The sequence below is a fragment of the Falco biarmicus genome, chromosome 4 (assembly GCF_023638135.1).
Source record: "Falco biarmicus isolate bFalBia1 chromosome 4, bFalBia1.pri, whole genome shotgun sequence".
Classification (NCBI taxonomy): domain Eukaryota; kingdom Metazoa; phylum Chordata; class Aves; order Falconiformes; family Falconidae; genus Falco; species Falco biarmicus.
The window spans coordinates 4,756,951-4,783,598 of record NC_079291.1 but is presented as its reverse complement, the minus strand read 5'-3'; the positions used below and the strand labels follow the sequence as shown (position 1 = coordinate 4,783,598).

At 39.9% G+C, this 26,648-nt stretch overlaps 2 protein-coding genes across 5 annotated transcripts in view; one reads left to right on the top strand and one right to left on the bottom strand.

Moving 5' to 3' along the window:
* BTD (biotinidase) overlaps positions 1-3,669 on the bottom strand; it is a 10,665-nt gene extending 6,996 nt beyond the window's left edge. The window contains exon 1 of one of the 3 annotated variants that reach the window (XM_056336595.1): positions 2,991-3,669. The gene's annotated coding sequence lies outside the window, so the exon portion shown is untranslated. Of the gene's footprint in view, positions 1-2,155; positions 2,301-2,347; positions 2,498-2,990 lie in introns of those variants that run through there. The other 2 variants (XM_056336596.1, XM_056336597.1) reach the window with 2 other exon arrangements.
* Positions 2,679-26,648, top strand: HACL1 (2-hydroxyacyl-CoA lyase 1). Of its 2 annotated transcripts, XM_056336592.1 has the most exons (17): positions 2,680-2,859; positions 3,849-3,953; positions 7,682-7,722; positions 8,974-9,054; positions 13,148-13,220; positions 13,744-13,821; positions 14,824-14,918; positions 15,310-15,422; positions 17,002-17,137; positions 18,286-18,391; positions 19,805-19,888; positions 20,183-20,284; positions 21,215-21,369; positions 22,765-22,923; positions 23,240-23,347; positions 23,950-24,136; positions 24,566-26,648. In XM_056336592.1, the coding sequence occupies exons 1-17, from the start codon at positions 2,785-2,787 to the stop codon at positions 24,596-24,598; spliced, it is 1,731 nt and encodes a 576-aa protein (XP_056192567.1). In that variant the 5' UTR covers positions 2,680-2,784; the 3' UTR covers positions 24,599-26,648. The 2 variants fall into 2 exon arrangements, with proteins under 2 accessions (XP_056192569.1, XP_056192567.1); XM_056336594.1 differs by lacking the exon at positions 8,974-9,054 and having other exon boundaries at positions 2,679-2,859.

The window sequence follows — 26,648 nt, the reverse complement described above, 5'->3', positions numbered from 1 at the left end:
AGGAATAGGTTCTAGTCAGCTGTTCCTCAATAAAGTTGTCAACTAAGATGTAATTAGCGTTCATCATTACTACTGATGGAAAAAGTCTGAGAGTTTCAGATCACTGGATGGAATTGCTGTGTGTCAGAAAAATAGCCTTTTTGCTTTCTAAGCCAAACACACAAACATAATGGGCTTCTACAAAATGTTGCACCTTAGAAACATGCTTGGAGAATTCTCATTTTTCTGCAAGTTTATTTTCTGGTGGTCAGAAACGCTCAAGCACTAACCCAAACCCCTTCCTCATTTAGATACACAAGAGGTTTAGCACTGAATATCCAGCTACACAATCCCATCTGGCTGAACCGGGCCAACTAAAAAAAATAACACCTCTGAGTACCTACCCTTGGTTGTGATCACTGCTAGTCCTACAGACAATGGCCGAGCACTCGGGTGAGTGCTCCCTAATGCCTCTCCCCCATCTAAAGGATTGCCTCTAACAAGGAGAGCTGTGACAAGCCCCAAGGCTGGACCTGGGGATAGTAACCTTTCCAGCCAAAATAAAGATACCATCAGGATTTACTCGACCATTAGGCTGTTGAAATTCTAAGTAAATCCCGGCCACATTCTGGGGTTTTTTTCCCCCTCACAGAAAATGCTATAACATCTAATAAATCCTTTCCTTGAAGAAAAGTTAATTGGTTTAGGGTCTACAGAGCTGTCACCTCACCTGAGTCACAACTTTAAAAGAAACTGTCATGAACTTAAATGCTTTATAATTTAATCTCTTTTTCTGTCCCTTTCCTGTGATTTATGTGGTCTTTTGTCTGGCAGATACGGTTCAGTAGGATCATCTCACCCAAATGTAAGTATTTCATAGCAGTATTACTGTCACACAGTCACAGTATCCTAGTTACAGTTCTATACAAAAGGTAAAAAGACTGGTGTTTAAGTTTAGTTGCTGACTGAGACAAATTTTCCCCCAGTCACAGTGCAGACTGTTTTCCTATTCAGCTTTTCAGAACCATCTAACCTCAGTACATTGTGAAGCAAAGCATCCTGTCACTCACTTTTCAACAACTTTGGAAACTTAGAAGTTTGTCAGCTCTCACCATACATAGATATATACACAGAGAAAAGCAAAACATACACTGCATCTTAGCACTTTTATACTCAGAAGAATCCAACAGACTATAAAAATCAGAAGTAGCACAGCACTAGCCTGGGTCCTCTTCCACAATTAATAGCAAATGCCTGTTCAGCTATAGTAACATAAATAGTAATTACTAGGCAAAATATTAAATTTGCTATGAAAAAATAATTTTTTTACACCGAGTTATATCCATGAATTGTGATGTTGCTGCCATTCTAATATATAGCATATATAACACAACAGCCCCTACACAGATGTAAATACATAATGAAACCCAAGGTTTTTTCACTGATCCCTCCTGTCTACTGCTTTTATATGCTGCACTATATTTTAACACAGTATTTTACTATGTGGGTTTTTATGAAGGTTTTTCTAGCAACGCAATCATAGCTCAAAAGAAATGCAAGATACCTGTTTATATTATCTAAAGAATGTATATTCTGTGTGGAAGTCATGACACAACCCTGCTCTCGTTTCCTGGCTTTTACCCAGAGGTGCCGTCCACTTTTTACGAACGTTGCCCATTCTAACATAAAGTTTTACAGTTAAGTTTCATACATTTCACAGGATTGCTGGAACACGCTGTGTCACATTAGAAGACCTGCTATCTGACTTCATGAGGCCGAGCCGAACGCTGCCACTCTTAGCAGTTCAGCTCGAACAGCTAAAGATGACGGCCAGAACAAGCCGGCGGGGCAGGGCGGGGCAGGGCGGGGCAGGGCGGGGCAGGGCGGGGCAGGGTGGGGCAGGGCGGGGCACCGCCCACTGGGCCCAGTGCTTGCTTCTGGCACCTGAGCGAGCTCGGCAGGGCCAGGCAGGCAGAGCCAGCTGCAACCCTGCGCGCCACCCTTCAGATGGCATTCTGGAGAAGGGTCTCACACTGCGCCCCCGGTTCTCCTCATGAATGTCGGCCTCGGGTTATCTTCACCTGAAACGGCCCCGTACCTGCCCCGCTCTGCCTCAGCCACCTCCGACCAGCTCCACGAAGCTGGTGTCGCACTGCCGAGGCACCGCCCTGCTTACCGAGGCGGCTGGGCCCGCGGCTCCCACAGGCCCTGCCCAGCGCGGCCTTTCGGGGGGTGCCTGCTCCCGCCTCCCCCCGGCTGAGGCCCACGGCGAGGCGAGGCGAGGCGCGGAGCGCAGCCCCCACGGCCCCCGCTCCCGGCAGGAGCCGGCCAGGCCCGTACAGCTCCCAGCCCGCTCCCTGCCCCTCACCGTGGGGCGGCACCCGCCGTCCCGCCCCAACCGCCCAGAGCCGGGCTCCGCACACGCCGCTCCGGCGGATGGCGCCGCCGCTTAACGGCCCCCGCCGCACCGCCAGGCCAGGCCAGGCCAGGCCAGGCCGCGCCGCCCTCTGGCGGCTGCTCCGCGCTCGGCACCGCCACGGGCCTACAGCTGCGTGCAGAGGGCAGGCGCCTTCCGGCCTCTGATTGGGTGCCCGCTCTAGCCAATAGGAGACTTAGCCCAGCTCTCGGCCTCGTCCCCACGCTGCCCGCCAGCGGGGTCAGAGGTGGCGGTTCGCGGCCCTTGGGCCCGCCCCCTCTGCTGTCTCATTGGTCGGGCGGCGTGACAGTCAACTGCGCCGACCTTCGGCCGGGGGTCCGGTTCCGTCCTTCTCGCCGGGGGGCGGCTCCGGGCTGCGCGAAGCCGGGATGGCCTCCGGGAGCGGTGCGGCGGGGGAGGCCGTCAGCGGGGCCCAGCTCATCGCTGAATCCCTTAAGGCTCAAGTAAGAGCGCGGGGGCGGGGGGACCGGCGAGCAGCTTCCGTACGGCGAGCGGGCAGGGACAGTTCCCGCCGGCAGCGGTGGCCGGCCGGGCCGGGGGCTGGCGAGAAGCGAGTGTGCGCGGCCGGACTCACCCTGCGCACCGCTGCCGCTCTCCCGGGGGCTGGCGCGAAGGGCCGGCCCTGGGGCGCTGTGGGAAGGAGGGAGGTGCTGCCGCAGCAGCCCGGTGAGCGGGCCCCGCCCGGGGGCGGTGCGGCCCCGCAGGCCCCCCCGCCACTCATTGCGTCCCTCGTGTGAGCTTGCCCGTTCCCGAGCGCGCCCCCGCTCCGCTACCAGCGAGCGGTGCCCGCCGCCCCCTGCGGCTGTGCCCGCGGCCACCGTGTGCTCCCGCTGTGTGCAGTTAGCAGGGCGGTGTCGTGTCTCCGAGCTGGGCATGGTGCTGAGCTGACGCTGCTCGGAACAGAAGACTTTGTTTGGCCCGTGACACACAAAACGTAGTTCTGTTGTAATAAAAAGCAGCATATTCTTTATCTGTACTTCTCTTTGGGCGTACCGTCCTAGTTGTTTCTTGTGCCTTTTTGATGTTAACGATCTATGAAAGTGTAAAAATATGAAACGCTATGAGGAATATTCAGAGGCAAAGCTGACACGCTGAGAAACAGGAAAATAATGTAGCAGAGGCATCCCGAGTAAGAAGGGGTCAGTGAAAAGCACTAACCATATGCTGACTGAGGAGCTGGGCTGAGCTGCTGTTGCACTGCTTGTAAGCCTCCAAAGCCCTGTGCTTTCACAACTGCAGAGGACTGAGCTGCAAATGCTAACTAGTTTTACATCTTTCCACAGTGGCCTGTGAATGCATATGTTGTGACAATTTATTTTTAGACTGCTTGTGTAGTTAGTGTGACAGTGTTTGGCATGTGCTTGTTAAAGCTATCATTTTGAAAAAAAAAAATAAATCCTGATTTATTTTTTCTATATATTTGTCTTTTTAGAATATTGAATACATGTTTGGTATTGTTGGTATTCCAGTCACTGAAATCGCAATTGCAGCCCAAGCAGTTGGAATAAAATATGTAGGAATGAGAAATGAACAAGCTGTAAGTATATATCTGTAGTAAGAACAATCCTTTTTTTTACCAGTTTTACAATGGAATTAAATCCAATATACATTTTCTTACTAGAAAGAGTGTGATCTGTGAATGTTCCTTTAAAGAACCTGTAGAGAAGCAGTTACGGTCATTCTGGAGTAAGAGAGCACTGATGCGTTGGGTTGGGTGTTTCTTTTTGCCCTTCATCTCTCACTTCCGTTTTTAAATGCCCCTTCCTTTTCCAACTTGATAGGGGCGTGTGTTTTGTGTATCTGTCCCTGGATAATTAGCGATTACTGTGATTGTTTAGAAGAACAATAACCCGGGGCAGTTTTAAACTTCAAAAAAACCCTTTGCTAGATTGTTACTCAACAACAACACGCACTGCTAGTCATTAGTTCTTAATCTTTAATAATAATTATCCCTACGTATTCAAGGCAATCTGTTCTTGATAATCGTATCTTAAGTTAGTTGTGAGTATACAATATGCTGGAGCTGGTGCAGTGTAGTTAGCACTGATGGTGCTGGCTGTCAAGGGAATCAGGCTTGAGAACCCTTCAGTAAGGGCAAGCTGGAGCCAAACTGGGCATATTTTTTCTCCATCCCTTTGGGTGGATATCTTTTTATAATATATTTTGGTCTCTGAACAGCTCTTATCCATTGGCCTCCATGCCTGGACTATGGACTGTGTGGTGCTGGATGGTGCTTTCCCAGGCCAGGCGTCTTATCCTGTTGCCTTCTTTCTTGGGGGTTAGTTTTTCCCCTTGCTTAGCCATTGCTGCTTTACCTAAAGCAAAAAAAGTATCTTCCCAGATCTTGAAGTTGCACTTTTTCAGTGACTAGTAATTGTCCATTAGCAAATTGTTTATTATTCTGGGATTGTAGCTTTCAGACTGCGTCTTTATTTTCAAGGCCCACGCTTAAGTTCTATGTGGTAACAAAAGACAGCATGTACCAAGATCAGGTTCATACAGCAGTGTCCTGGTTTTGGCTGGATTAGAGTTAATTTTCTTCCTAGTAGCTGGTGCAGAGCTGTGTTCTGGATTTAGTATGTGTATAACGTTAACACAGTGATGTTTCAGTTGTTGCTAAGTTGTGCTTACTCTGAAGTCAAGGACTTTTTGGTTTCACGTGCCCTGCCAGCGAGAGCTGCACAAGAAGCCGGGAGGGAGCAGAGCCAGGACAGCTGACCTGAACTAGCCAAAGGGATATTCCATATCGTAAAACATTGTGCTGAGTTTATAAATGGGGGGGAGTTGGCTGGGAAGTGCTAATTGCTGCCTGGGGATGGGATGGGCATTGGTCAGCAGGTGGCGAGTAATTGTATTGTGCATCATTTGTCTGTCTTGGGTTTTATTTCTCTTTTTGTTGTCTCACTTTTCATTACTATTATTATATTGTTATGTTTCATTTCAATTATTAAACTGTGCTTATCTCAACCCATAGGGGTTCCCTTGGTTTTTTGTGATTCTCCTCCCCGTCCCACCAGGGGTGGTGGCGGGGTGAGGGAGGAAGCTGCTGTGTACTACTCTAGTTGCCAGCTTGGGTTAAACCACACAAAGCAGGTTCTCCTAATAAGTTGATCACAAGCCCTACTAGCCAGTCTTGGAACATTGAGCATTAGCTACAGTTAACTTAAGGGTCTCAGACCTGCTCCTAGGCATGGCAGTACTGTTTTAACCGGCCACAAAAATGCTTAACCCTTGTTTCCTTGCTATGTGGTATCGTTTTGCTTATTGAGTTGAAAACAGAATAATTAAACCCTGCTTAGTGTGCTTGTAGTTGTATGGGGAGAATAGGCTTCTGCTTTGGCTACAGTTCAAATCCAGCGCTCATGGCTTGTGAGCTTTGGGTTCCGTGCCTGCAGCAGGGATTCCTATGTTTCTTCCTGATGTTGATTCTGGATTTGCTGGACAACGGCATTCTGTATGCCTACATCCTTCTTGCCTCTCTGAGGAACATAAGGATCTGGGTTCAGCTGCTCAGTGCGACCTTAACAGATAATGAGTGCTGTTATTTACTTTTTAGTTGTTAGGGTGCAAGGTTCATTAGTAAACGGGTTTTCATTATTACTCTTCACACAAAAAAATCTTTTTAAGTATACCTTCAAAATTATTTACAATCTCCTCTCCTCTAAATACAGATAGCTTTAGTTCGTGTTGCTTCGTTGTGGAATGAAGGAGTAAGAGTTTTAATGGCAATGACTGTACATGAACCCAAATTCTATGTGCTGCTTTAGTTTGCCACTCGGTTCTAAAATATGATTGCCATGGAAACTCAACATTGTGCTTTGAGCTCCATTAACAAGATTTTTAGTAACACCTACTCCAAATATTTCTAAGCTTTTGCACGTGGTTATGTCATCAAGTTGTTATCTGATTCTTGAACATTAGTGGTATTTTTCTTTTCCATATCAGAGGCATATGAAAAGCAGAAAGAGGTTTTTCTTGTCAATGTACTACTTTGTCAACAATTCCCGGTCTTAATACTGCAAAGAAAATAAGGGTTTCCTCTACTAATCTCCATGCTTTTTCTCAGTTGGTCTGTATCTGTAGGAGCATGAGGATGCTAAAGACTGTTTCTCCTTCCATGTAAAAGCTTGTAAGAAGTCTGTGTTTTCACTCATTTAAGCTGAGATTACTAACAAGCTGTGTTACCTAGAATCACTGATAGGTTTGAGGGAAATATTGAGTAGCTTTGTAAACTTCTAGAAGGAGCTTTTGTGTTGCTTACGCTTCTTACCACAATAGCACTCAAATAAAACTAAAAAAAATTAATAATAATCTCGACTCTATTTAAAAGTGAAAGAGTCATTCTATAAGGCCAGGAGCTTACTTTAAAAAAAAATAAATTAAAAATGCAAAATTAGTTCCATTAAGTGTTAGAACTTGCTGAATTCAGGACAAAAACATGTGAATATGAGGGAGTTGGCAATGTCACATGTGTGATGGAGTTCTTGCGTCGCCACACTAGCTTCTGTTTCTACTGGATCACATAACAACTTGTTACTAGCTGTAATTTATATCTGAATGTTTAATGTTGCTACAGAAGTAGCAGGAAGACGTGCTGCATAATAATACTGCTGATAAGCTATGCTAACACGTTGTAGGCATTATTTTTGTGAAAATTATTTAAACTGCAAATTTTCTTTGAAATATACAAGGTATCTAAAGCTGTCTGGTACCAGAAATGGAGTGAGAAGTAATTCAGCAGCTCAGCTTGGAAAAGACAATTCCTAATTTTCTAATGAATCTGTAGTGTGTGGTTTCAACGTTTTGCATAATTTCTGGAATACAATGAGTCATTCCAGTGATGGCTGGATTTCTGTTTGTTGCCTTTCTCTTGCAAATTCCTCTTCTGTGTTAGTCCAGAAGGCAGAAGTTTATGTTCTATTCGTTTTGCTTCCCTGATTTTAGGGGTTTCCTTTTATGCAGTTGTTTTTACTTTCTTGAATCCCAGATATTCCTAATGTAATATGCTGGAACAACAGAAGTCTGCAGTGTGGAGAGGAGTCTTGAGAATTTTTGCATAAACCTTCAAGAACATGCTTTGTGTTCTTTTTGTTCTGTTTGTGTGGGGAGGGTGAAGGGGTGATTTTACTTAAATTTAAGCTCTGATAGTCATGGAAAGATCTGTACCTGCTTATTTTTCAGTATTTTGGTTGAAAGTTACGTACAAAATAGCATGAAATGTATATACAACAATAATTGTATAATTAACGCCAGTTTTTTCCATAGGCCTGTTATGCTGCATCTGCTGTTGGATATTTGACTAGCAGGTATGTTCCATATTTACTAATATTAATAATATGATTTATAATTGTGTTAGACTCAACAGAAGCTAGGAGTGTTTTGTTTTGGAGCTGGGTGTTTTTAGTGTGCAGATGTAGGGCAGTTAAAATGGAACATGAATTTTAAAATAACTTTCAAGAACAGTGTCCATATTTCTGTTGCTATGATTCAGGGCAGGAGCAAGGAGGTGCTTACACTCATATAATATTGTCTATCTTACAACTTTATTTTTTCCTTTTTAATATTTGAATAGTAGCTTAACACCGTTGGTATGAGGAGCAGAAATCATGCCGCTGTTTGTTGCAATTTGGTGGACCTGTGAAACCACGGTCTCATCACTGGGTGTATCGTTCAACAAACACCTTATCAATAGAGAAACTGATCATGTGCTTTGCTGTCTCCCCTGTGCTTCCCCTGACAAATACTGGCTTTTCCACTTTTACTCCATTTTGCTCTTAATGTTGCTGGAAGGTATTCTGTGGCCTGTGACTTGTGAGGTACTTCTTGGGTATCCTATGGACCCTTTTCTTAAGTAAACATCTGGTTTCTGCGTGCTCACAAGTGCAGGTGATCATTCCTTATTCTGCCTGGCAAGCATGACACCTGTGTTATGCTTTGTAACTTTTCTTCCTCTGAACAATCCTCTGGAAGTAAGCTGAATGATTATTTTTTTTTTCTTTTGATACGTAAAGAGTCTGTAAAGCTACTAAAAAATGCTCAGTAGTTAAGAATGATCATTTTTATCCCATTACCTGGAGTAACAAGTGCCTTTGCCTGAATTCGACTGTAATAAAATTTGAGTTGAATGAGATGTACTTCTTCCTTTGTGAGCTTTCTTCCATTGATACCTAGTGCTAAAGTGGGGTTGAGAAAACTGCAGACATAAATGGCTTATCAAATTCCATATAAATGCTAGGTGATGGGAGTAAATGTGATCAAAGTAGTAAGGAGCTGTGTTATGATCAGCCTGTATGCCAACCTCTGTGTAGGTGGCATGTGACAGCTGTTCAGTTTTTCAATTGGGTTGATGCAGCTAAATGATTTCTGATTCCCATGTCTATCTTTAGTCTTTCATACAAATCCCTTGTTGTTCATGCATTTTGATGACATGAGAGAACTTTAATATTTTATATTTAAGTATCTTACTGATTTTTGTTGGTGATTTATTGAGTGCCCTGTGCTTACTTTTCTTTTCTATCTCCTTTTTTTTTTTTTTTTTTTCCCTCCCCGCACCCTAGACCAGGAGTATGTCTTGTAGTGTCCGGTCCAGGTTTTTTACATGCCCTTGGTGGGATGGCAAATGCAACCATGAACTGCTGGTAATGTAACTATATTTTGCCGTTAAAATTCTAGTAATTGTTTGCTATTGTTTGTTGCAGATGTTGAGCTCCACAGTATTTAGTATAGGATTTTTTTGTCCTTTGTTGTGGATAATGAGAAGGGAATTCTTCATTTATCAAACCTAAAAGTAATTTAGGTCTATTTTTTATATGCTCACGGATAAAATTTTTCTTTTTGTCCTAACCTGTTATGCATATATTGGAAAATCAGTATATCTGATTGTATGGATACATTTGAAAATTGTATCCATACAAGTCAATATTCAGCCTGTAATACTTTATTGATTGTGGAGAATTTCAGAGGTTTTTTCTAAGTTTAAATCCATGTTGCCTTTGAATTACTGTGTTTCATATGTGAACAAATTGACAACTGCATTATTAATATTTGTATTTGCTCCCCACACAGACATTTAGAGCAGTAATTAGGTATTGCATTAAATGATGTACAGAGTGATAACATTTACTCCCACAAGCCTTTCGTGGGACATGGCAGCGTTAGCTGGCCTGCCACCAAAAGCTCTGCGAGGTATGTCAGGTAGCTGCTCTGGTCATACCACGCACATGTGATCTGGAGCACTAGATTAGCAGTGCCTGATAGTCAAGGGAAGCTTGATAATGGGAATGCTAACAAATCAACTCTCTGCCACTTTGAAAAAAGATCTGAAATGTTCAAATTATTTTTTAAAAAATGACTTATTGACTACATTTGTGCTGTCCCTATATGACCTTAGATTAAAAAAAAAAAATAATTTAAAACCTTGCATTTAAACGTGGATTTGGTTTTAAGAAAGAGGCATTCATGGCACTTGCTTATGGATTTGCCGGAGGCATTTTTGTTTTCTCACAAACTTATTTTTGCCTGAGATAAGCTGTTTACCTGACTTGATCTTGCATAAACCTGTATTCCTGGCAAACAGCGAAGGGAGTGACTTACCTCGTTTAGGAAAAGATTTGACGGTATAGTGAGAAGATGGGTTTTCACTGACCAAATCACATGGTTTGCCCAATGATTTTTTCATTGGTCACAACAGGCTTGCTTTTTGCCTGCCATGTGCCACAAGGAGAGAAGTAAGCATTCGCAAACCCTGAATTTAGCCTAATCAAGCTAATTTTCTTTGGCTCCTTCATTAGTAGGCACCTCCATTGCGTGTTTGAGAATCCCAGACATGCTTTCGCATTTACTTTTGGCTGGCATGATCACTGTAAGAAAGGGTGCTAGGTTCTGGGGAAGAAGATCAGGGAATTTTCTGTTGAGTTAAACTGATTAGCTTTCTAGCCTGTTTCATTAGACACCAGCATGAATACTTGGGCTGGCACTACGGAGAAGCAGTATGGCAAGGGAAGAGCAGGAGTAGCCCAAGCAAAGGAAAGGAGGTGAAAATACAATACACCTTGAGGGGTTTGGTTACACTGCTCTGACACAGTCTGCCGTGAAAAGGGTCGTAGGCCCATAAAATTTCCACACCGTTCTCCTAGCCCTGCTGCTTGCCCTCTTGACCGCTGCGGCACTTGTCTGACCCACAAATCGCGTTCAGTTCATCATTCTGGCAAAAGGCCAACCCAGCAAAAATAAGTAAATAACATCATGTGAGATAAGTGATCAAAGTGAGCTCACTCCACGCATCAAGCTCCTAGACAAGGGAGGGGAGTGGATTATGCAACTGGGAGCAGAAATTAAAGAGGTCTTCCCCTTTCTGTGGCCACAAGGTGTTAAGTCTCCTGCTCTATACCATCTCCTGCAAGGAAGTGGCACGAGGAGACCTCTTTGTAGGGCAAGGTGAGCCCTCGTGGGTATCTCCCAGGTGCCATGTGATTCCATGACGTGACACCTGGCATCGTTACCCTGCTATAATGGCTGAGCTTTGGCTCGTTTCCCACAGAAGTTAGTTAATAGTTGAGCTGAGTCTGCTTGTTCTGACGAAATAACTAAGACTAAGTGATAGTTGTTAAGGCTCAGTCTGCGTTGTCCTCCTTGAGCCTGGAGAACCAATTCTTCTGATTCTGCTCTGTTTCAGACTCTTCCAGGTGAAAGTAGCCTCTTCTGTATCAACTGGAAGAAAGCCAAGCAGTCTGATAGCACAATTTTCTACCAATTACGCTTTTAGATTTGATTGCCTGAGCACAGGTTGGCTGAGTAGAAGAGCCTTTGGTTGACCCTGGAAGCTTGTTACAGTGAGCTCATGGACATATAAATCTGGCCAACTAGGTAGCTAATGAGGCCTTGGTAAACTGCATTTCCAAGGGTAAAACGTTTTGATATTTCATGTTAAAAATAACATACCATAATGCCACCTACTGCCCTGCCTCGTTCTGAGCAAGAGTTTTTGTATCTCAGTTTGGCTATCAGAATAGACTCCGACGTAGAGTTTGTGATAGTTTGTAAGATTTCAGTATACAGTGGCGTGGTGAAATACCATGCACTTTACCTGAAGTTGCAGTTGGATTTTTTTTCTGTTTATTAAAGTTCTTCTCCTGCAAGTCCATAAGGCTTTCTATTCTTGTTAGTTTCACTGTGGTCAATGTTCTTCCTGCCTCACTTTTTGGTTTTTACTTAATTTGTAAGTGCTGCTTGTTAAAACGTCTGCAGTATTGTGACAGTAGTACAATGATTTCATTGGGGGAAAAACTTCTTTCTGGTTACAATTATGTAAACGTTAAAAGCAAATCCAAATCTTCAAGATACGGCTGTCAGAATTGGCTTTCTTAAGAGCAGAGCATTTTCTTAATTACATTTCAGTATTGGGAAGTAGTAATTTTAATAAAACATTTGAATAAATTTGAAAAATATAAGTGATAGAAACACAGGGTTTGTCACTGTGAAACAGACTGGTTATATATGGATAGTCGTAATGATTTTGCTGAGGGGAGAGAATCAGCAGAATAAAATACCTAGAGCATACACCAAATGCATTTTTCCATAAGGATTTTTCATAGAGAAAAAATACAGCCTGAAGTTCTCATCTCACTGTGTCAGGGGATTATGACTGAGATTTTTGATTTGTGGCAGAGAAGCAGCCTGGTTTTGAAGCCTGGATCTAGACGTTTGTGTATCCCCACATCTAGGTTTATGCATTCAGCACAATGTAAATGTTTCATCTTAATATATTGTATAGATAAATGCAGTCAAAGGAAGGGCCGTATCTGAAGAAAAATTGTGTAGGAGGAAAAGCCTAGAAAGCTGTTGACCTAATATTTCAGTTTAGTGTGGATGAATGAGCAGATTAATAAGACAGCTTTCTTTTACTGACTTGGCGTTTACCATTTTGAGGAGTTTGACCTACAAACTGAATAAAAGACCAGTTTTCATTCACTGTAGGAAAATAATTTATCGTATTTTGTGGCGATTATAATAAAAATGTGCTCCTGTGGAATGTACAACCCATTTTGTAAGCCTTTCTCACATAGCCGTGAACTAATTTAAGAACAGGAGTGCTTGTAGGCATGGTCATTTTTTGTTCATCTCTTTGGTCTTCAAGGTTTTTTACTAAAACCCAAATGCAGGACCAGGGGCTGTTGGATAGTCGGCTAACAACTGCTGTGTTCCAAATTGTATACAAAGAAAATCTAATCTTTCTGAAAAGATTGTTTCCTACTGTGTTTCTTAGTTCTAGTGTTTGTGCATGTTACAATGCCTCTTACAGACAAACTTCTTAATGCTCTTTAGATCAATCAGTGCTTTTTAAAAAAGCTTTTTAGATCAGCTGTTGTCAGTCCTTTCAAACCACATTGTCACCCATGTTATCAAACTTGAATGAAGATTGCTAGCAATATGACTTGGTTTTAAAATTTTTATGCTAGATGCAGATCACTTCGTACAGCCAGGCTGTCCTAAACCTAGTGACCCAAAATCTGCTAGGAAGTGTACCAGCCAACACGCTGATATTTGGAATCCACTCCTGCATTGTGCTGGTCACTTTCTGTTCTTGTTGGGATCTGTGGATGCTGAAGGTACACGAGATCTCGGGAGCAGTAGGATTTGACTGTAAGGAGAGTTTACAATTGTGATTGCAGTTATAAAAATATATGTATGCTTAAGGTTGGTTATGTTTTGTTTTTTAATACACTTTTCTAGGCCTTTGATTGTTATTGGAGGCTCTTCCGACAGAAACCAGGAAACCATGGGAGCTTTCCAAGAATTCCCACAGGTACACAGACACACAACTTTCTGCAGAAAGGTTTGAATTAAGTAATTGATGTTATTTCTTCACTAGTGTAGGAAAAACAAGCCGAAACCCTAACGTTTCCTGACAGATCTTGTAAAGCTGTTGATTTGCTCCATCTACTGGTTTAAAATTCTCACTGTGTAGAGTACAGCAGATTACCTGGAATGTCTTTGTCCATACTCATGTTAAAATTGATGCTCTGGTTTTGGTTCTCAGCTGGTATAAATTGCCTTTGTCTGTCTGTTCTGAGATGGAAGAAGGCAAAATGAACTTTCCAAGACAAGAAGCACCGCTTTCTGGGGAAAAAATAAATACTTAAGCACTCTGGGGAATGAGTATGGCTTTGACAGATTCCACCAGCTCAGGAACTGTATTTTTCTGTGTGGGAGTTGTCAGCTTGTTGTTTTTAATTTGGTATTTCTTCCATTTTATTCTTGTTGAAATGAGGTGGAAATGAGAAAATAACTTTGATAAATGCATATAACCATTATATTGACTTAATCAGGTTGAAGCTGGTAGGCTGTACAACAAACTGTCTGTCCGACCAAGCAGCCTAGAAGCTATTCCTACTGTTATTGAAAAGGTATGAAAAAATACTAAATTAGCAAGAGAACATCATGTAACTATCTCCTCCTTTGTAAGTTTTGAGGATTTATTTTTTGTATGGTTTTTACTGTAAATAGTTTGATCTTGCAGATAACAGGTGGTGGTTGATTGAGTAAATTAACAACCAGGGAGGTTTTTCCTGTAAACAATGATATGGGACAGGTTAGGAATAGATTCTGGTACAATCTGATCCTTACTGATCCCTACAGTGTTTTTTGTTAGCTTCAGTCAGCTCGAAAATTTTTGTGAAAGAAATGCTTTTAGGGAGAGGTGTAATAACTAGAAATGCAAAAACATAAGCTCTTTTACCACTCTCCTATGAAGGAGATTTGGAGGGGGAGCGGTGGAGATGGTTGTGTTTGTGGTTTGAGTTTGTTAGTTTGGAGGGATTTTTTGAGAGAGTGAGAAAACGCATCCTTATCTCAACGCTTCAGGAAGGATTACAAAAGTCTCTTGCTACTGCTGTAGCAATACTTCAGCCATGTCAGCCTAAATTTGCATACGCTGATACTCTTTCCAGAAGTGCAAATTCAGCAGAGGATCTACCTGTAATAGAGCTGGAATAAAAAGTAATAGAAAACGGAGGCATTGGTTGTCTTGGTTTTCCTCTGTCTGTGCTTCTTTAAATAGAATTCAGCATGAAAGTTTAACGTAGTATTTCCAAACACAACAGCTGATATGTAGTTGCCTCATTGTAAATTAAACAAAGAATTCATGGTCTAATACAGTTCATCTACTGAAAGGTTTCAGCAGGCATACAGGGGAAAATGTAAATAGCTATCAAAACTTTATTTTTTGGGTATAAATTAATTCATGGGAGCATTCCCTGTTGTGGTTCAGCAATATGAAATAACAAGTTCCTTCTCTGCCTACAGAAGAGTTTTCTTGTTTTTTACATGTAAAGATTTTTAAAACACTTTCAAAGATTTTGAATGCTTTCAAAGATGCAAAGTTAAAACTGAGATTATCTGTTTTCTAGGCGGTAAGAACCAGCATGTATGGTCGTCCAGGTTCTTGCTATATTGACATACCTGGGGATTTTGTGAATCTTCAGGTGAATAAGAGCTCTGTCAAGTGCGTAAAGATTGTATTTGTTGTTTTTTCAAGTCACTGAATAAAAGAAATTTTGGGTTTAAGTTACTATATTTTCTTAAGAGAATCCAGGCTCTAAATGTACATTCCATTTTAACGTGGCAGTTTATAGTTTGTAATGAGATGTGCAAAAAGGAATTAATTTATATGATGGTAATAGAATGATGACACTTTGTAAATCTCTGGGACAACACTACCTGTAAGATTAAAGAAACATGCAAGAAAAACTTCAAAGCCTGCTTTAAAAAATGCATCCTGTTCTGATAAATGCTATGAGTAATATGGTGTGTAGCAACTGAATGAATAGGTTTTATCTTTCAACATTCCTTGTTTTGAAGTTTTTAAAGAGTCTCTTGTTTTGTTTGACTTCCAGGTATGTGGAATGCTGCCTGCAACCTCCCATCAGCACAGCTGAACACTCTGCTGTATCTGAAGCAGTGTCTATCATTGCTCTTTCCAAGCAGCCTCTGCTAATCGTTGGCAAAGGTAGCACACTGATGTAGCTTTGAACTGTACAAGTTTGCGACAAGAGCAGCAACCAACGTGGTTTCTTTTCCCCATAAGCGTTACCCATCTCCTTCTCACTCTCCATTAAAACAAACAAACAAAACAAGACCAGAAAACACAAACTTCTTTGAAATTTGATGTTAAAATCTGCTCTGTTTTTACAATATTTTTACTCTGTTGTGCAATTGTTTTCTCTTTTCATCTAGTTTAAGAGAAAAGTCAATTGATAAAATATAAGTTTGAGTACAAAAAAAATAGCAAACTGCTGTCTTAAGCCTAGAGCTAATACCAAAGGATCACTTACAAATTCCAAACAAATTCTGTTAGAATACAGAAGCGATATTCTCTATCTGATGATCTGGCATATGTAGCAAGAATCAGAATAACCGAAGGTCATTTTTCCATTTGGACTGACTGAAAGTGCCAGCCTAGCTGTGTGGAGACAGGAACCAACATAGCAGGTGTTGCTATTATTGCTGTTTTACAGACTTTCCACTGTACCCCGCCAGTGTATTTCATTCCTGAAATAGAGGTGTCCCTAAAGATAGAGGATAAATATTCTCTGTGCTGGTTCACTTATTTTGTCCTTCCTTGAGTAATGTTAGTCACTGCAGTGGCATTTCTGTTGAAGATACAGGTCTACTAGAAACAGATTTGAAATAACCGACTTGTTTCACGTAGGCTGTTTTCCTGCAGATGTGGAAACAATCTGTGTCTTGGAGAGAGGTTCTGTGTTTAATCAGGGAGTGAAATGGTTGAGATGAGATGGATCTTATCGTTGATTAGGTAATGAAATAGTAGACAGAAGGTAAATCAGGAGAGGTTTTCTGTTTTTCTCTCTGGCTTGATAGACATGAACAAAGGGGTGTTCCTTGAAAGTGAAAGGTAGAAAACTCAAAAATACATAGATACATTTGTTAAGCAGATTCTTAATTGCTGACATCAACAAAACCTGTATCTGGACTTCCTGCTATATATTGTTGTTAGCAGCATTTTTGGAAGAAACACAGTTTATTCTTCAGGATTTAAGACTGAAGGACTTTAAGTCATTGCACAAGGACCAGTTGGTTATTCTAGATTGTCTGGGTGACCTTAATCTTATAGTAGACCTGTTTGGGCAGATTCTTACGGAGCATGTGGTACAATGGCATGCAGGGGACAAGCAAAAATTACATTATACAACACAAAGATCATCTCCAGTTGCTGCTGCGGAAGTCTACCCCGTAATACCAAGCCACCAATGCAAAACTGTGATTTTAGATAAACAAAATTTCCTATTTTTCTCTGCCCAGCTTCACAGAAATAGCTCTGTGAAGAAATAATTCAGCTGAAGTCTTAATAAAAAAAAAAAAAAAAAAAAAGCTTTTTGTCAAAATGAGAAATTTGAACCCAGATACCTGTAGTTTTTCATGTTGTGGTTTGAGTTCTCCAGAATGAAAAATAACAGGCAGCTTTCACAATGGGAAATAGTATTTTTTCTGCCACTAATGTAATCAGGTTTTTCAAGTGAATACGGTAGGTTTCTGTAGTCTTAAGCAGTCTTTTTCATTTCATTCAGGTGCTGCATATTCACATGCTGAAAACAACATCAGAAGGCTGGTGGACCTTTGTGGGCTGCCTTTTTTGCCTACACCCATGGCAAAAGGAGTAGTTCCTGATAACCATCCAAATTGTGTAGCTGCAGCAAGATCAACGTAAATATAAAGCAAGGCTTCTAATGCTAATGTCTGAGAAACAACTAGGATTTGTGGTGATCTACAGATGCCTGGGAAGACAAAATGCATACAACAAAAATTTTTCAACCATCTATTGCACCTTATTTTAGAGCACTGAAGATCTTGCTTAGAAAGGGACAACAGATGTAGGTGGATCATTTTTGATGATGCTTAGAATGCTGACCGGGAAGATACTTTTATCTGAGAGCTAATATTCTGTAACTGAGAAACCTATGGCAAGTAGATGTATCAGTGTTGTTAGTATGTCATTCGTAACATAAAATGAAACTGGCAAACAGTTTATATTAAACATTTAACTTGGTGTACTAGACAAACTACTAGCTTTTTATTTTGACAATAAACAGAAGCTTAAGATGCACATGTTGCAGTTAAAGTTTTGATACCTTTCTGCGTGGTGTTTGCAATACAGTGTCACTAAATTGTACTTTATCTAAAATGGAAAATACCTTATTTTAAACAACACAGAAAGATTATGTTTAAAGTAATTTATAAGAACTTTTTTTTTTTTTGCTTTTGGCAAAATTAACATGAATGGACCGTAAGAACCCTACTAGGTATGAATACATACGGAGTCAGCTTGCAGATGGAGCATTTATATACTTTGAGATTAAAATATTGTCTGTTGTTGAGCATCTTAGCTTTATCATTGTTAAGCATGCTGTTAAGAAAAACGGAGAATAAAAGAATATACCAAATGTTGTCTGCCCATCTGAAAAATAAATTAGTAAGATCTAAACTCAATGGTCCACAACAATCTTAATTTTGGTACCTGCTGTTGCCAGTGTCACCGCGAGTTTTGCTTTAGCTTCAGCATCATTAGAGCATCTTGTTAGTCTCCTAGTGTAACGATTCCTTTCCCAAACACAGTGTGTTAGGAAGGTAGTAATTAATTTTCTTCTTGATTTCCTAAGCTCAAGAATGGCTTGGTGATTTGCTGTGTAAAAGGATACAGGGTTTTGAGGCTAAACAAACAGCTTAGAGGATGGAAGGATTATATGTGTATTCTACGAGTTTCTGTGGTGGTTAGGATTACTTCTGATTTTGAAAACGCTATTAAATTTAATAATAATTCCTCCTTATCTGATTCTCTTATTTCCCTTTATTAGGGCATTACAGCATGCTGATGTAATAATCTTGCTTGGTGCAAGGTTGAATTGGATTTTGCATTTTGGTCTTCCACCAAGATTTCGACAAGATGTAAAGGTTATTCAGGTAAGCAGGAAAATGATTATGACTTGAAGTAAGTCTTTGTGTTCTAGCGTTGCCTAGAGCAATTATTGTAAATTATTTTGGTAGTGTACTTCATGTGGCAGATACTGCCCTATGGGCAGCACGGTACAGTGCATGTAGCTATGGTAGTTGTCCAGAAATACTTCTGATTTAATTTTTTTTTTTACTTCCTTATTTTTTCTAAAGATGGTTACAGCATTGCTCCAGCTATCAAGGACTTGGTGCTGCTGTAATGAGGAGGGCAGACATTCTATGTAGCTGACTAATACAGGATTAAGCTCATGATACTCCTGTGATCTTTGGAGAACTGGAATTTTCATGACTGAAAGCAAATTGTCTTGAAGCTGTAAAACCTTTCATACTGTTTGACTGCTCTCTCAGCTGGATTTTTTTGAAATAGAATTACTTTCAGATCCAGAGTCAGTCACTACAAGAGCTCAGTCACTCAGAAGTGTTAATAAGAGGAAGAAAAGCTATGTAAATAATTAATGTACTTGCCAATCTGCCAGCTCTTAGAAAGACAAGTTCTTACATTTTTTATGGCCTTAAAATCTCCTGCCTTGGAGTCTGTGGTGGAATAGTAGTAGTTGATTCAATGTGCTGACTGGCCTGCCTTCAGTGATCTGGAACATAGTCTTGTATTCCAAACTTGGCATCTTTTCCAGAGGAATCAAATAGATATTTTTTTTGTCAAAGCTAGAATTCCTTTTGACTTATGAAATGATACCTCTTTTATGTTTCCTTTTTCTAAACAATCTAATGAAAAATATTTTTTCGTCTCACAAATTACTTTTTCTTTTTACTGTCAATGGTTAGTATTAAAATACTAATTCAATTCGTAGTCTGTGTGACCTGGTCATAAGTTAGTATTCCATGTAACTTTAGAGGTCTCATACAACACTGATAAAAAAAAAAGTGGGGAAGTTTCTTCAGTGGTCATGATTTACTTTTCAGTTTCTTCATACTACCCAAAATCTTACTGCCAAGTAGCATACACAAACTTTTCTCAGTAAGAAAATGACTGTTATGTATAGACTTTAAGGGTATACCTAAGCCTAGATTTTTAGTTCTCATATAATTATCACTGACATCACACCTTCTTCTCCTTAATGTTCTAAAAAAGTTCTGTACTGTCTGCAAGAGCTTAAAAGAAGCAGTCAGTCAAGTTTAAGGGTATATAGGAACTTTTATTAAAAAGTGTATGTACCATAGGATTTTGCTTTGAATAAAGGATTTCCTGATGTCATTTCAATGAAAGGCAAATGAAGTTATCTGTACAGCCAAAAAAAGGGTGAAGATGTTGTTAGCAAATGTTCCTTACTTGAACAGAAAAAAAAAATAATCCCTTCAATATCATTGTGTAAATGACGGTCTTGCTTTCTTTTTGAAATATAGATTGATATTTGTGCAGAAGAGCTGGGAAATAATGTGAGGCCAGCTGCAATTTTATTGGGTGACATAAATGCCGTGACTAAGCAGGTAACGTAATGTCAGATCTTCTCCTGTTTTGACCTTAAATTTCTTCTGATTTATATAATGTAAGTTACTAGTTTAAAAAAAAAAAAAGGAAAAAATTTAAAAAACGTTCAAGGAAAACTAGGCATACATATTCATGCAGTGTCTCCACTCTGTTCCCAAACTAAATTTTAAAGATTCTGATTAGTGTTACTGTGAGTGTGCCGGGATCTTTCTTGATAACGTTATTCTTGATGCTTGTGGGTTTTTTTTAAATATGTTGAAATAAATCTCTGTAACGTTTCAATGTTGTTCCAGCTCTTAGAAGAATTCAGCAGAAGACCATTGAAATATCCATCTAATACAGAGTGGTGGAAGAAGCTAAGAGAAAAAATGATGAAGAATGAGGAAAGATCAAAGGTATTGTTGTGTTAAGGAAAAGAGGAGGTTTCTTGCCTTAAGAGGCGCTGATGCATAGTCAGTTTTGTCACTGGTCTACATCAAAGCTCCTTAATTACTTCTGACAGTCATGTCACCCAAACTTTGAAAATGTGTACCATTCTGGTACAGGCTTACTCTTGTCAGGCTTATAAACTGTAAGTTAAGTCTTAATATTTAACTGTAAGTTAAGTATTCTAGGTTTTGTATAAATACAAACTGTGCGGAAGGCATTGAACTTCAGGGTTAGGTTCTTAAAGCCAGTAGTAGAAGACCCCAGCCAGAGCTGCTGTATTATGGGCAGTGTCTTTGAAGCAACGGACAGGTACTCCACGTGGAACTTAGCTTATGTAAAGATGCATTCTTAGTTTTCTTCTGTAATTATGCCATTTAGCAGTGCTGGTGGAAGTATGTTCATGTATTAAAAGCAAGTAGCTATGAAGGCTGAAAGACCACAGATGCTTGGCGTATGCCTGACTTGATGCAGCTCGTATTCTGCAAGCTCGGATGTGTGTTTCCGAGATGGGGATCTAAAATGAATTTAATTCTGGCAGATCATTCTTTTGAACTACTTCCCAGCACACAGATGACAGCTGACTTAGAGTTATCAATAGTCAAACCTACGTGCAGAAAAATTTCACATGCCTCTGAGGCTAAACCAAATTTTAATAACTTCATGTTAATAATAGGCCATCCAAGGGTTGCTGGGCTGAGTGATCCTCTGATAAATACATTGTGTCACCAGAATAGATACAGAGAGAGTGACCTTGAAGTAGTGCATGGAAGACTAAATACTTCAGCCTTACCTAGCAGAGTGGGTTTTTTTTCCCCATTGTTGTTATTTTCATGTCTCAGTTCTGCACCTGATTTAAATTCTATCCATAGGAGTTACTAATATCTCTTCTTTTTAAGGCATTAGCGTTACAGAAATCACTGCCTATGAATTATTACACGGTTTTTCATCACATCAGAGAACTGATACCCAAAGACTGCATCTTAGTAAGTGAGGGAGCAAACACCATGGACATTGGACGAACTATGCTTCCAAATTACTATCCCCGTCAAAGGTGTGGTACTTTCTTTTGCTGACTCAACAGGCTAGATCTATATATAAATATTTTCATTTAGCTGAGAAGTATGATGGTCCAGAATTTTCATAATCCTTTTTAAAGGTTCTAAATAAAACCAAAAAGTTTAGTATATTGGGAGAGGGATTAAGGAAAGTTTTCCACTCACGTACTGATGTCCTGTCATAATTTTAACAATACTCTGCGACTTGTCTGTGTGCTGTGCAACAGAATGGTGATAGTTCCTCACTCTTTTGTGGCAAGTAACCAAAGAGCATCATGTTTAATTCCCTGATCTAGATATTTATTTCTGTGCTCAGAGTCTGCGGCGAATATTAATTTAAAATAAAAACAATCATTAGGATTCTCATGTTGAAAAGAACTCGTATGAAGGGTTTTTCTTTGAAACACGCTTAAAACCAGGGAAAACTTAAGAAAAATAAACTCATTTTCAAAGTCAGGTTATATAATGGGCACGCTTTCATGTAAATCTGCGTGCCTAAACTGCAGGCACTCAAGTTTGAAAGTGTTGGTTTGTCACTTTAATCATTATGTGTAATCTAGTTTTAATGTAAGTGGGAATTAAATATTGTTTCTTGAATGGGGGAAAGAGTGAGCTCTGTCTGGTGAGGTGAAACTTCTGATCTGGCTATGAAGCTTGTACCTTCTTGTGAAGGTAGCACTAAAGTCCTAAATGAACCTAAATAGTACTTTGTAAACAAAAACCAGCCAAACAACCAAAAAAACCCGTACTTCTAGTAAAGTTGGGGGAAGAGTTTGCATTTTTTCCCCCTTATTTAGAATAAGGGCACAGTAATGTTAATGATTTTATTTTCAGATTGCATGGTGCATATCTGAAAGCAAATTTGAAAAGTTAACCGTAGAATAATCTAGTTCTTTATGTACTTTTGTATCCATTATGTGCTTCTGACTGAAATGATCAAACTCAATTACAGCTTCCAATTTGATTTCAAAAATTGAACAGAAGACTAAAATTTGAACAGCAGTATTTAACCAATGGCTTTCAGACTTTGAGTTGTATTTTTAAGGATTTAAATATAGAAAGATTTCATGCAGTCTGCCTGTCTCTACAGTAATTGAATGTTTTTGAAATATTGTTACTATGCAAGCTAAAAGCATACATGAATATATATATATAATGTATAAGGGTTTGTAATTTTGAGTTCCAGTATGTTTATATCACTTAAAACGTTTGCAGTCTTGTCAGATGTTTGAATAAATAAATAATGTGTACATCTGGTATCTCTTTATAGCAATTATTTATGAAACAGTATTTGAATAGTATGTGGCAAATGTAAAGATAAGTCACCGCGGATTAACTTAAAAGTTTTGAGTAGAAATAAAGGGATAGTAATTCTGTATTCTCCCGTTTAGGCTTGATGCAGGTACTTTTGGAACGATGGGAGTCGGACTGGGTTTTGCTATAGCAGCTGCGATGGTAGCTAAAGACCGAACACCTGGAAAGCGAGTCATCTGCATAGAAGGAGATAGTGCTTTTGGATTTTCTGGGATGGAGGTAGAGACTGTTTGCAGGTAACTGGTTTTTTGCTCAGGGAGACCCTCTTCATATATTGCCAGGATCAATGTAACTAGAAGGCCAAGGACTCTGCTGTTAGGTGGGGTACTCTTAAAAGCACACAAAAACAAGCCAAAAAATATGCCTGGGTGTTTTGGGGGTTTTTTAATGCTGTTCTGACATAATGTGTTACCAGGGGTGAGCAGATTGTGTTTCAAGCAGAAGAGATTATTTTATTTTATATTTATTGCACCTTTAAGGAAAAGTAACACTTCTAACACCTTACAGAAAGATACAGGTATTTCAGAATTCTTCCAATACATCTTTTTGTAGATACAACTTGCCAATCCTGATTATTGTAGTAAACAACAATGGAATTTACACTGGTTTGGATGCAGATGCCTGGAAGGAGACGTTAAAGTTTGGAGATCCTGCTACATGGTGAGCAACTTCAAAGTATGTTCTGTTAATTAAAGGAAGAAGTAACCAAAATGGTCTTTCTCTTCACTTTTAATGCTTTGTGATCCAGACTGAAATTTTTCATAAAGTGAACTTATTCCGAGGCTAAGTTCATTGAAGTAAGAACCAGTTACCAAAAGCAAGTAGGCAACCTAATTTCAGACTATTGTTTACAGCAGAGAGAGGATTCTGTCAGTTGTTTCAGGTTTCTGCAGCAGTTCAGGCCACACAGTATAGAGTTCATAGTGGGCTAACCTCCAAAATCATGACAGTTTCCAAAATTACCCAAAACTTGTGTTCTGAGTATGCACTGGGCTTTTGCTTCTGGAGCTGAGATCTCTGTACCAAGACAGTGGGGCTAAAACTTTGCTCAGGAATGTCTCCAGAAGATGAAAATGAGTATGCTGCTCTATAGACATAGCTGAAGTGGTATAGGGAACATAGTTCTTCCAGCCCTGAAGACTTGTGTGATCAGGCCAGCACAGCAGTGATCTGACACTTCAAAATAAGTCGTGAAGTAAATAAATTGGGCAGTCTGGCAATTCTTCCCTGCCATTAATCAGAGGTTTTCCATTTTGTTACAGCATACCTCCTGTTTCTCTCCTGCCAAATTCACACTATGAGGAAATTATGTCTGCCTTTGGAGGTAAAGGATACTGTGTTAAAACACCAGAAGAATTGCAGAATGCTCTGAAAGCAAGCATGACTGACAAGCAAACACCTTCTCTTATAAATGTAATGATTGATCCACAGTCTGAGAGAAAGAAACAGGTATGTATGTTTTCCTTTCTTTTTCTTCAAGCCTCATGTAGGCAAGCCTCTGAAATCCTCAGGAAGTACCACAAACTGCAGAGAAGACAGAGACAGTTGTGAGGCAGAAAGATTGTCTTTAGATTTGGAAGATAGGAGAACAGGTGCTTTTACACTGTGCCAGCTGCTTTCCTTTTTGTTTAGTTTGGGTCGGGTTTTTTTTGCATTGGCTATTATTAATGCATAGTGTCTTTAATGACTGTTTCCAGAATTTACGGCTGTTCTTTTTCATTCCCGACAAAATGAGACAAAACATTTTTGAGCAGTCTTTATTTCCTGTGGCTTACATCTGGTAGTTAATGCATATTTGTATCCTGTTCCTCTTACTGTTTGTCCATTCTGATGATTTTTATTATGGATTTGGTTTGTTGTTTGTTTTTTTGCTTCCAGGAATTTCCCTGGCTGACTCGTTCTAACCTGTAGTAGAAGATGAAGATAATGGTGGTGCAAGGAAGTGCGTTAAGCAAAACTAAATTGATTTCCAGAAGTGGAATTCGTACATCTCTATTTTACATGACAATTGGAACAAAGCGGGGTTTTAGAACCGCTGTTAGAGGAATCTTTAAATGCTGAAATTGGTTAGTTGTAAAATGAAAAAGACACATGTGAATGTATACCAGGCCTTCTAGCAGACAATACAGAAACACTGATGATAAAATTATATACTTTTTCTTTTACTCAGTCATACCTGTCAAGATTTGTGAATTAAAAACGTGGATGTTCTGGACAAAGGGAGTAAGCTGAGGGTTTTATGCTGACTGAAGCATAAGGGTCTTGGGCAGTCTGCAATTACAGTAGCTTCATTTTTAACTGACCACCAGCTTGCTACTTGTTAGAGACTTTGTCCAGTAATGACCAAAACAAACCATCTTATTGTGAAAAAGTGCTGATCGGCCTCGTGCATTGAAGCCCATAGGGTTGAGGTGGCTTTGTAATTTTACAGGTTTCTTTACATCTGTTCTTAAATGCACTGGGAGGTTCTTTGTTATTACATATATAAAAGGGAAAATTCTGACTCTTAATTTGGGTTTTGATTGCTTTATTGTCTGTCATTGCATTGACATTTAAGTGCTAGTTAACTCTTGGAAGGCACTTGGCTGACCCAAGGAAGAAGAGGACGGGGCTGACAGGGGATCCTAGCCTGCAGTTAGGTTTGTTGCAAAAAGCTTGGCATGTTAGTTCTTGCACTTCAGTCCGGGTCTGGCATGAGGCCATGGGTTACTGCTAGGCAGACGGACATCTCTGCACCCTTGTGCAGAAAGATAGCATCTGACATCTGACACAAGCAAGAGTACTGCAGTCTGACTAGAGGTACCACGACTTATTTGTGTGGGAACAGCCATGTGGCACTATGAATGCTTGAGTCAAGAAAGGTAATATCCTTAGGAGGCTGAGAAGTGCAGAAAGATAAAATCCATGGAATGGATGCAACTCATGAACGAGTGTAAGGCTGCTGAGACTGCAGAGTTGCTATGTTCTCTGAGGTGCTCTGCAAGGAATGTGGAACAACACTGGATGTTGTCACCAATTTTGTTTCATCCTTGTTAACTCAGAAATTGATTTTAATATGCTGCAGTGACTAAATACAATCCATTATGATGATGTAAAATATCGGTAAGAGTTAATGCTGGTACTGACCACAGGGGATGTAGTTTGCATTGGATCAGCAAATGCAGAAATTCTTGGTTTATATTTGAAAATTAATAAAAAGTGATTTTCTTACTGTTTCTCCTTTAATGAGAGTATTTGAATTATGTCAGCGTTTTGTGTCAGCTGTTGGAAAAGAGCTTATGTTGGCTTTTTAGAAAAGTTGTTGAATAACCACAATAACATGTACAACTCATTTTAATGAGTCAAGATGCCTGAAAAATGGAAAGCAAAGAATTCAAAACTGTGAGGAGGCAATAATGTAATTGATAGCATCAGTTTGGATTTCATTGAGCTTTTAAAAAGCTCCAAAATGAATTAACACTGCATTTCTTTATAGCTTTAAAATAGGCTAATACCATGATATAATAGAAGTTCTTGGGTTGTAATGATTAGGGGTTTTGAGGTGAGAGGGTGCACAATACACATATAAAACTAAGGAGAGTGAAATTTGTACTACTTTGTTTATATAGCTTCCTTGCTTGGTACTATGTTTTGTACCATGGAGTTGCATCTAAGAGGAGTGTTAGGCAGGTGAAACTATATGAAAGAAAAGTTTCGGAGATGAGATAGAAACAAGGTATCTGAAATGTCCTAATTTTATTGAAAGAGGCAAAAAAATTACAGATGTCTTAAGTCTGGGAATGCTGACCCACGTGGCTTAGCCAACTGGAAATTTTGAGGCCAGAGCACAGAATTAAACAGGCTCAAGACACCAAACTCAAGAAGAAGAAAATGCCTGTTAGTGTTTAAATAAGACACAGTTCTGAGTCTATTTCATATCATGGTTTTCAGGTAAATAAAAAATATTTGAAATTTTGCTATA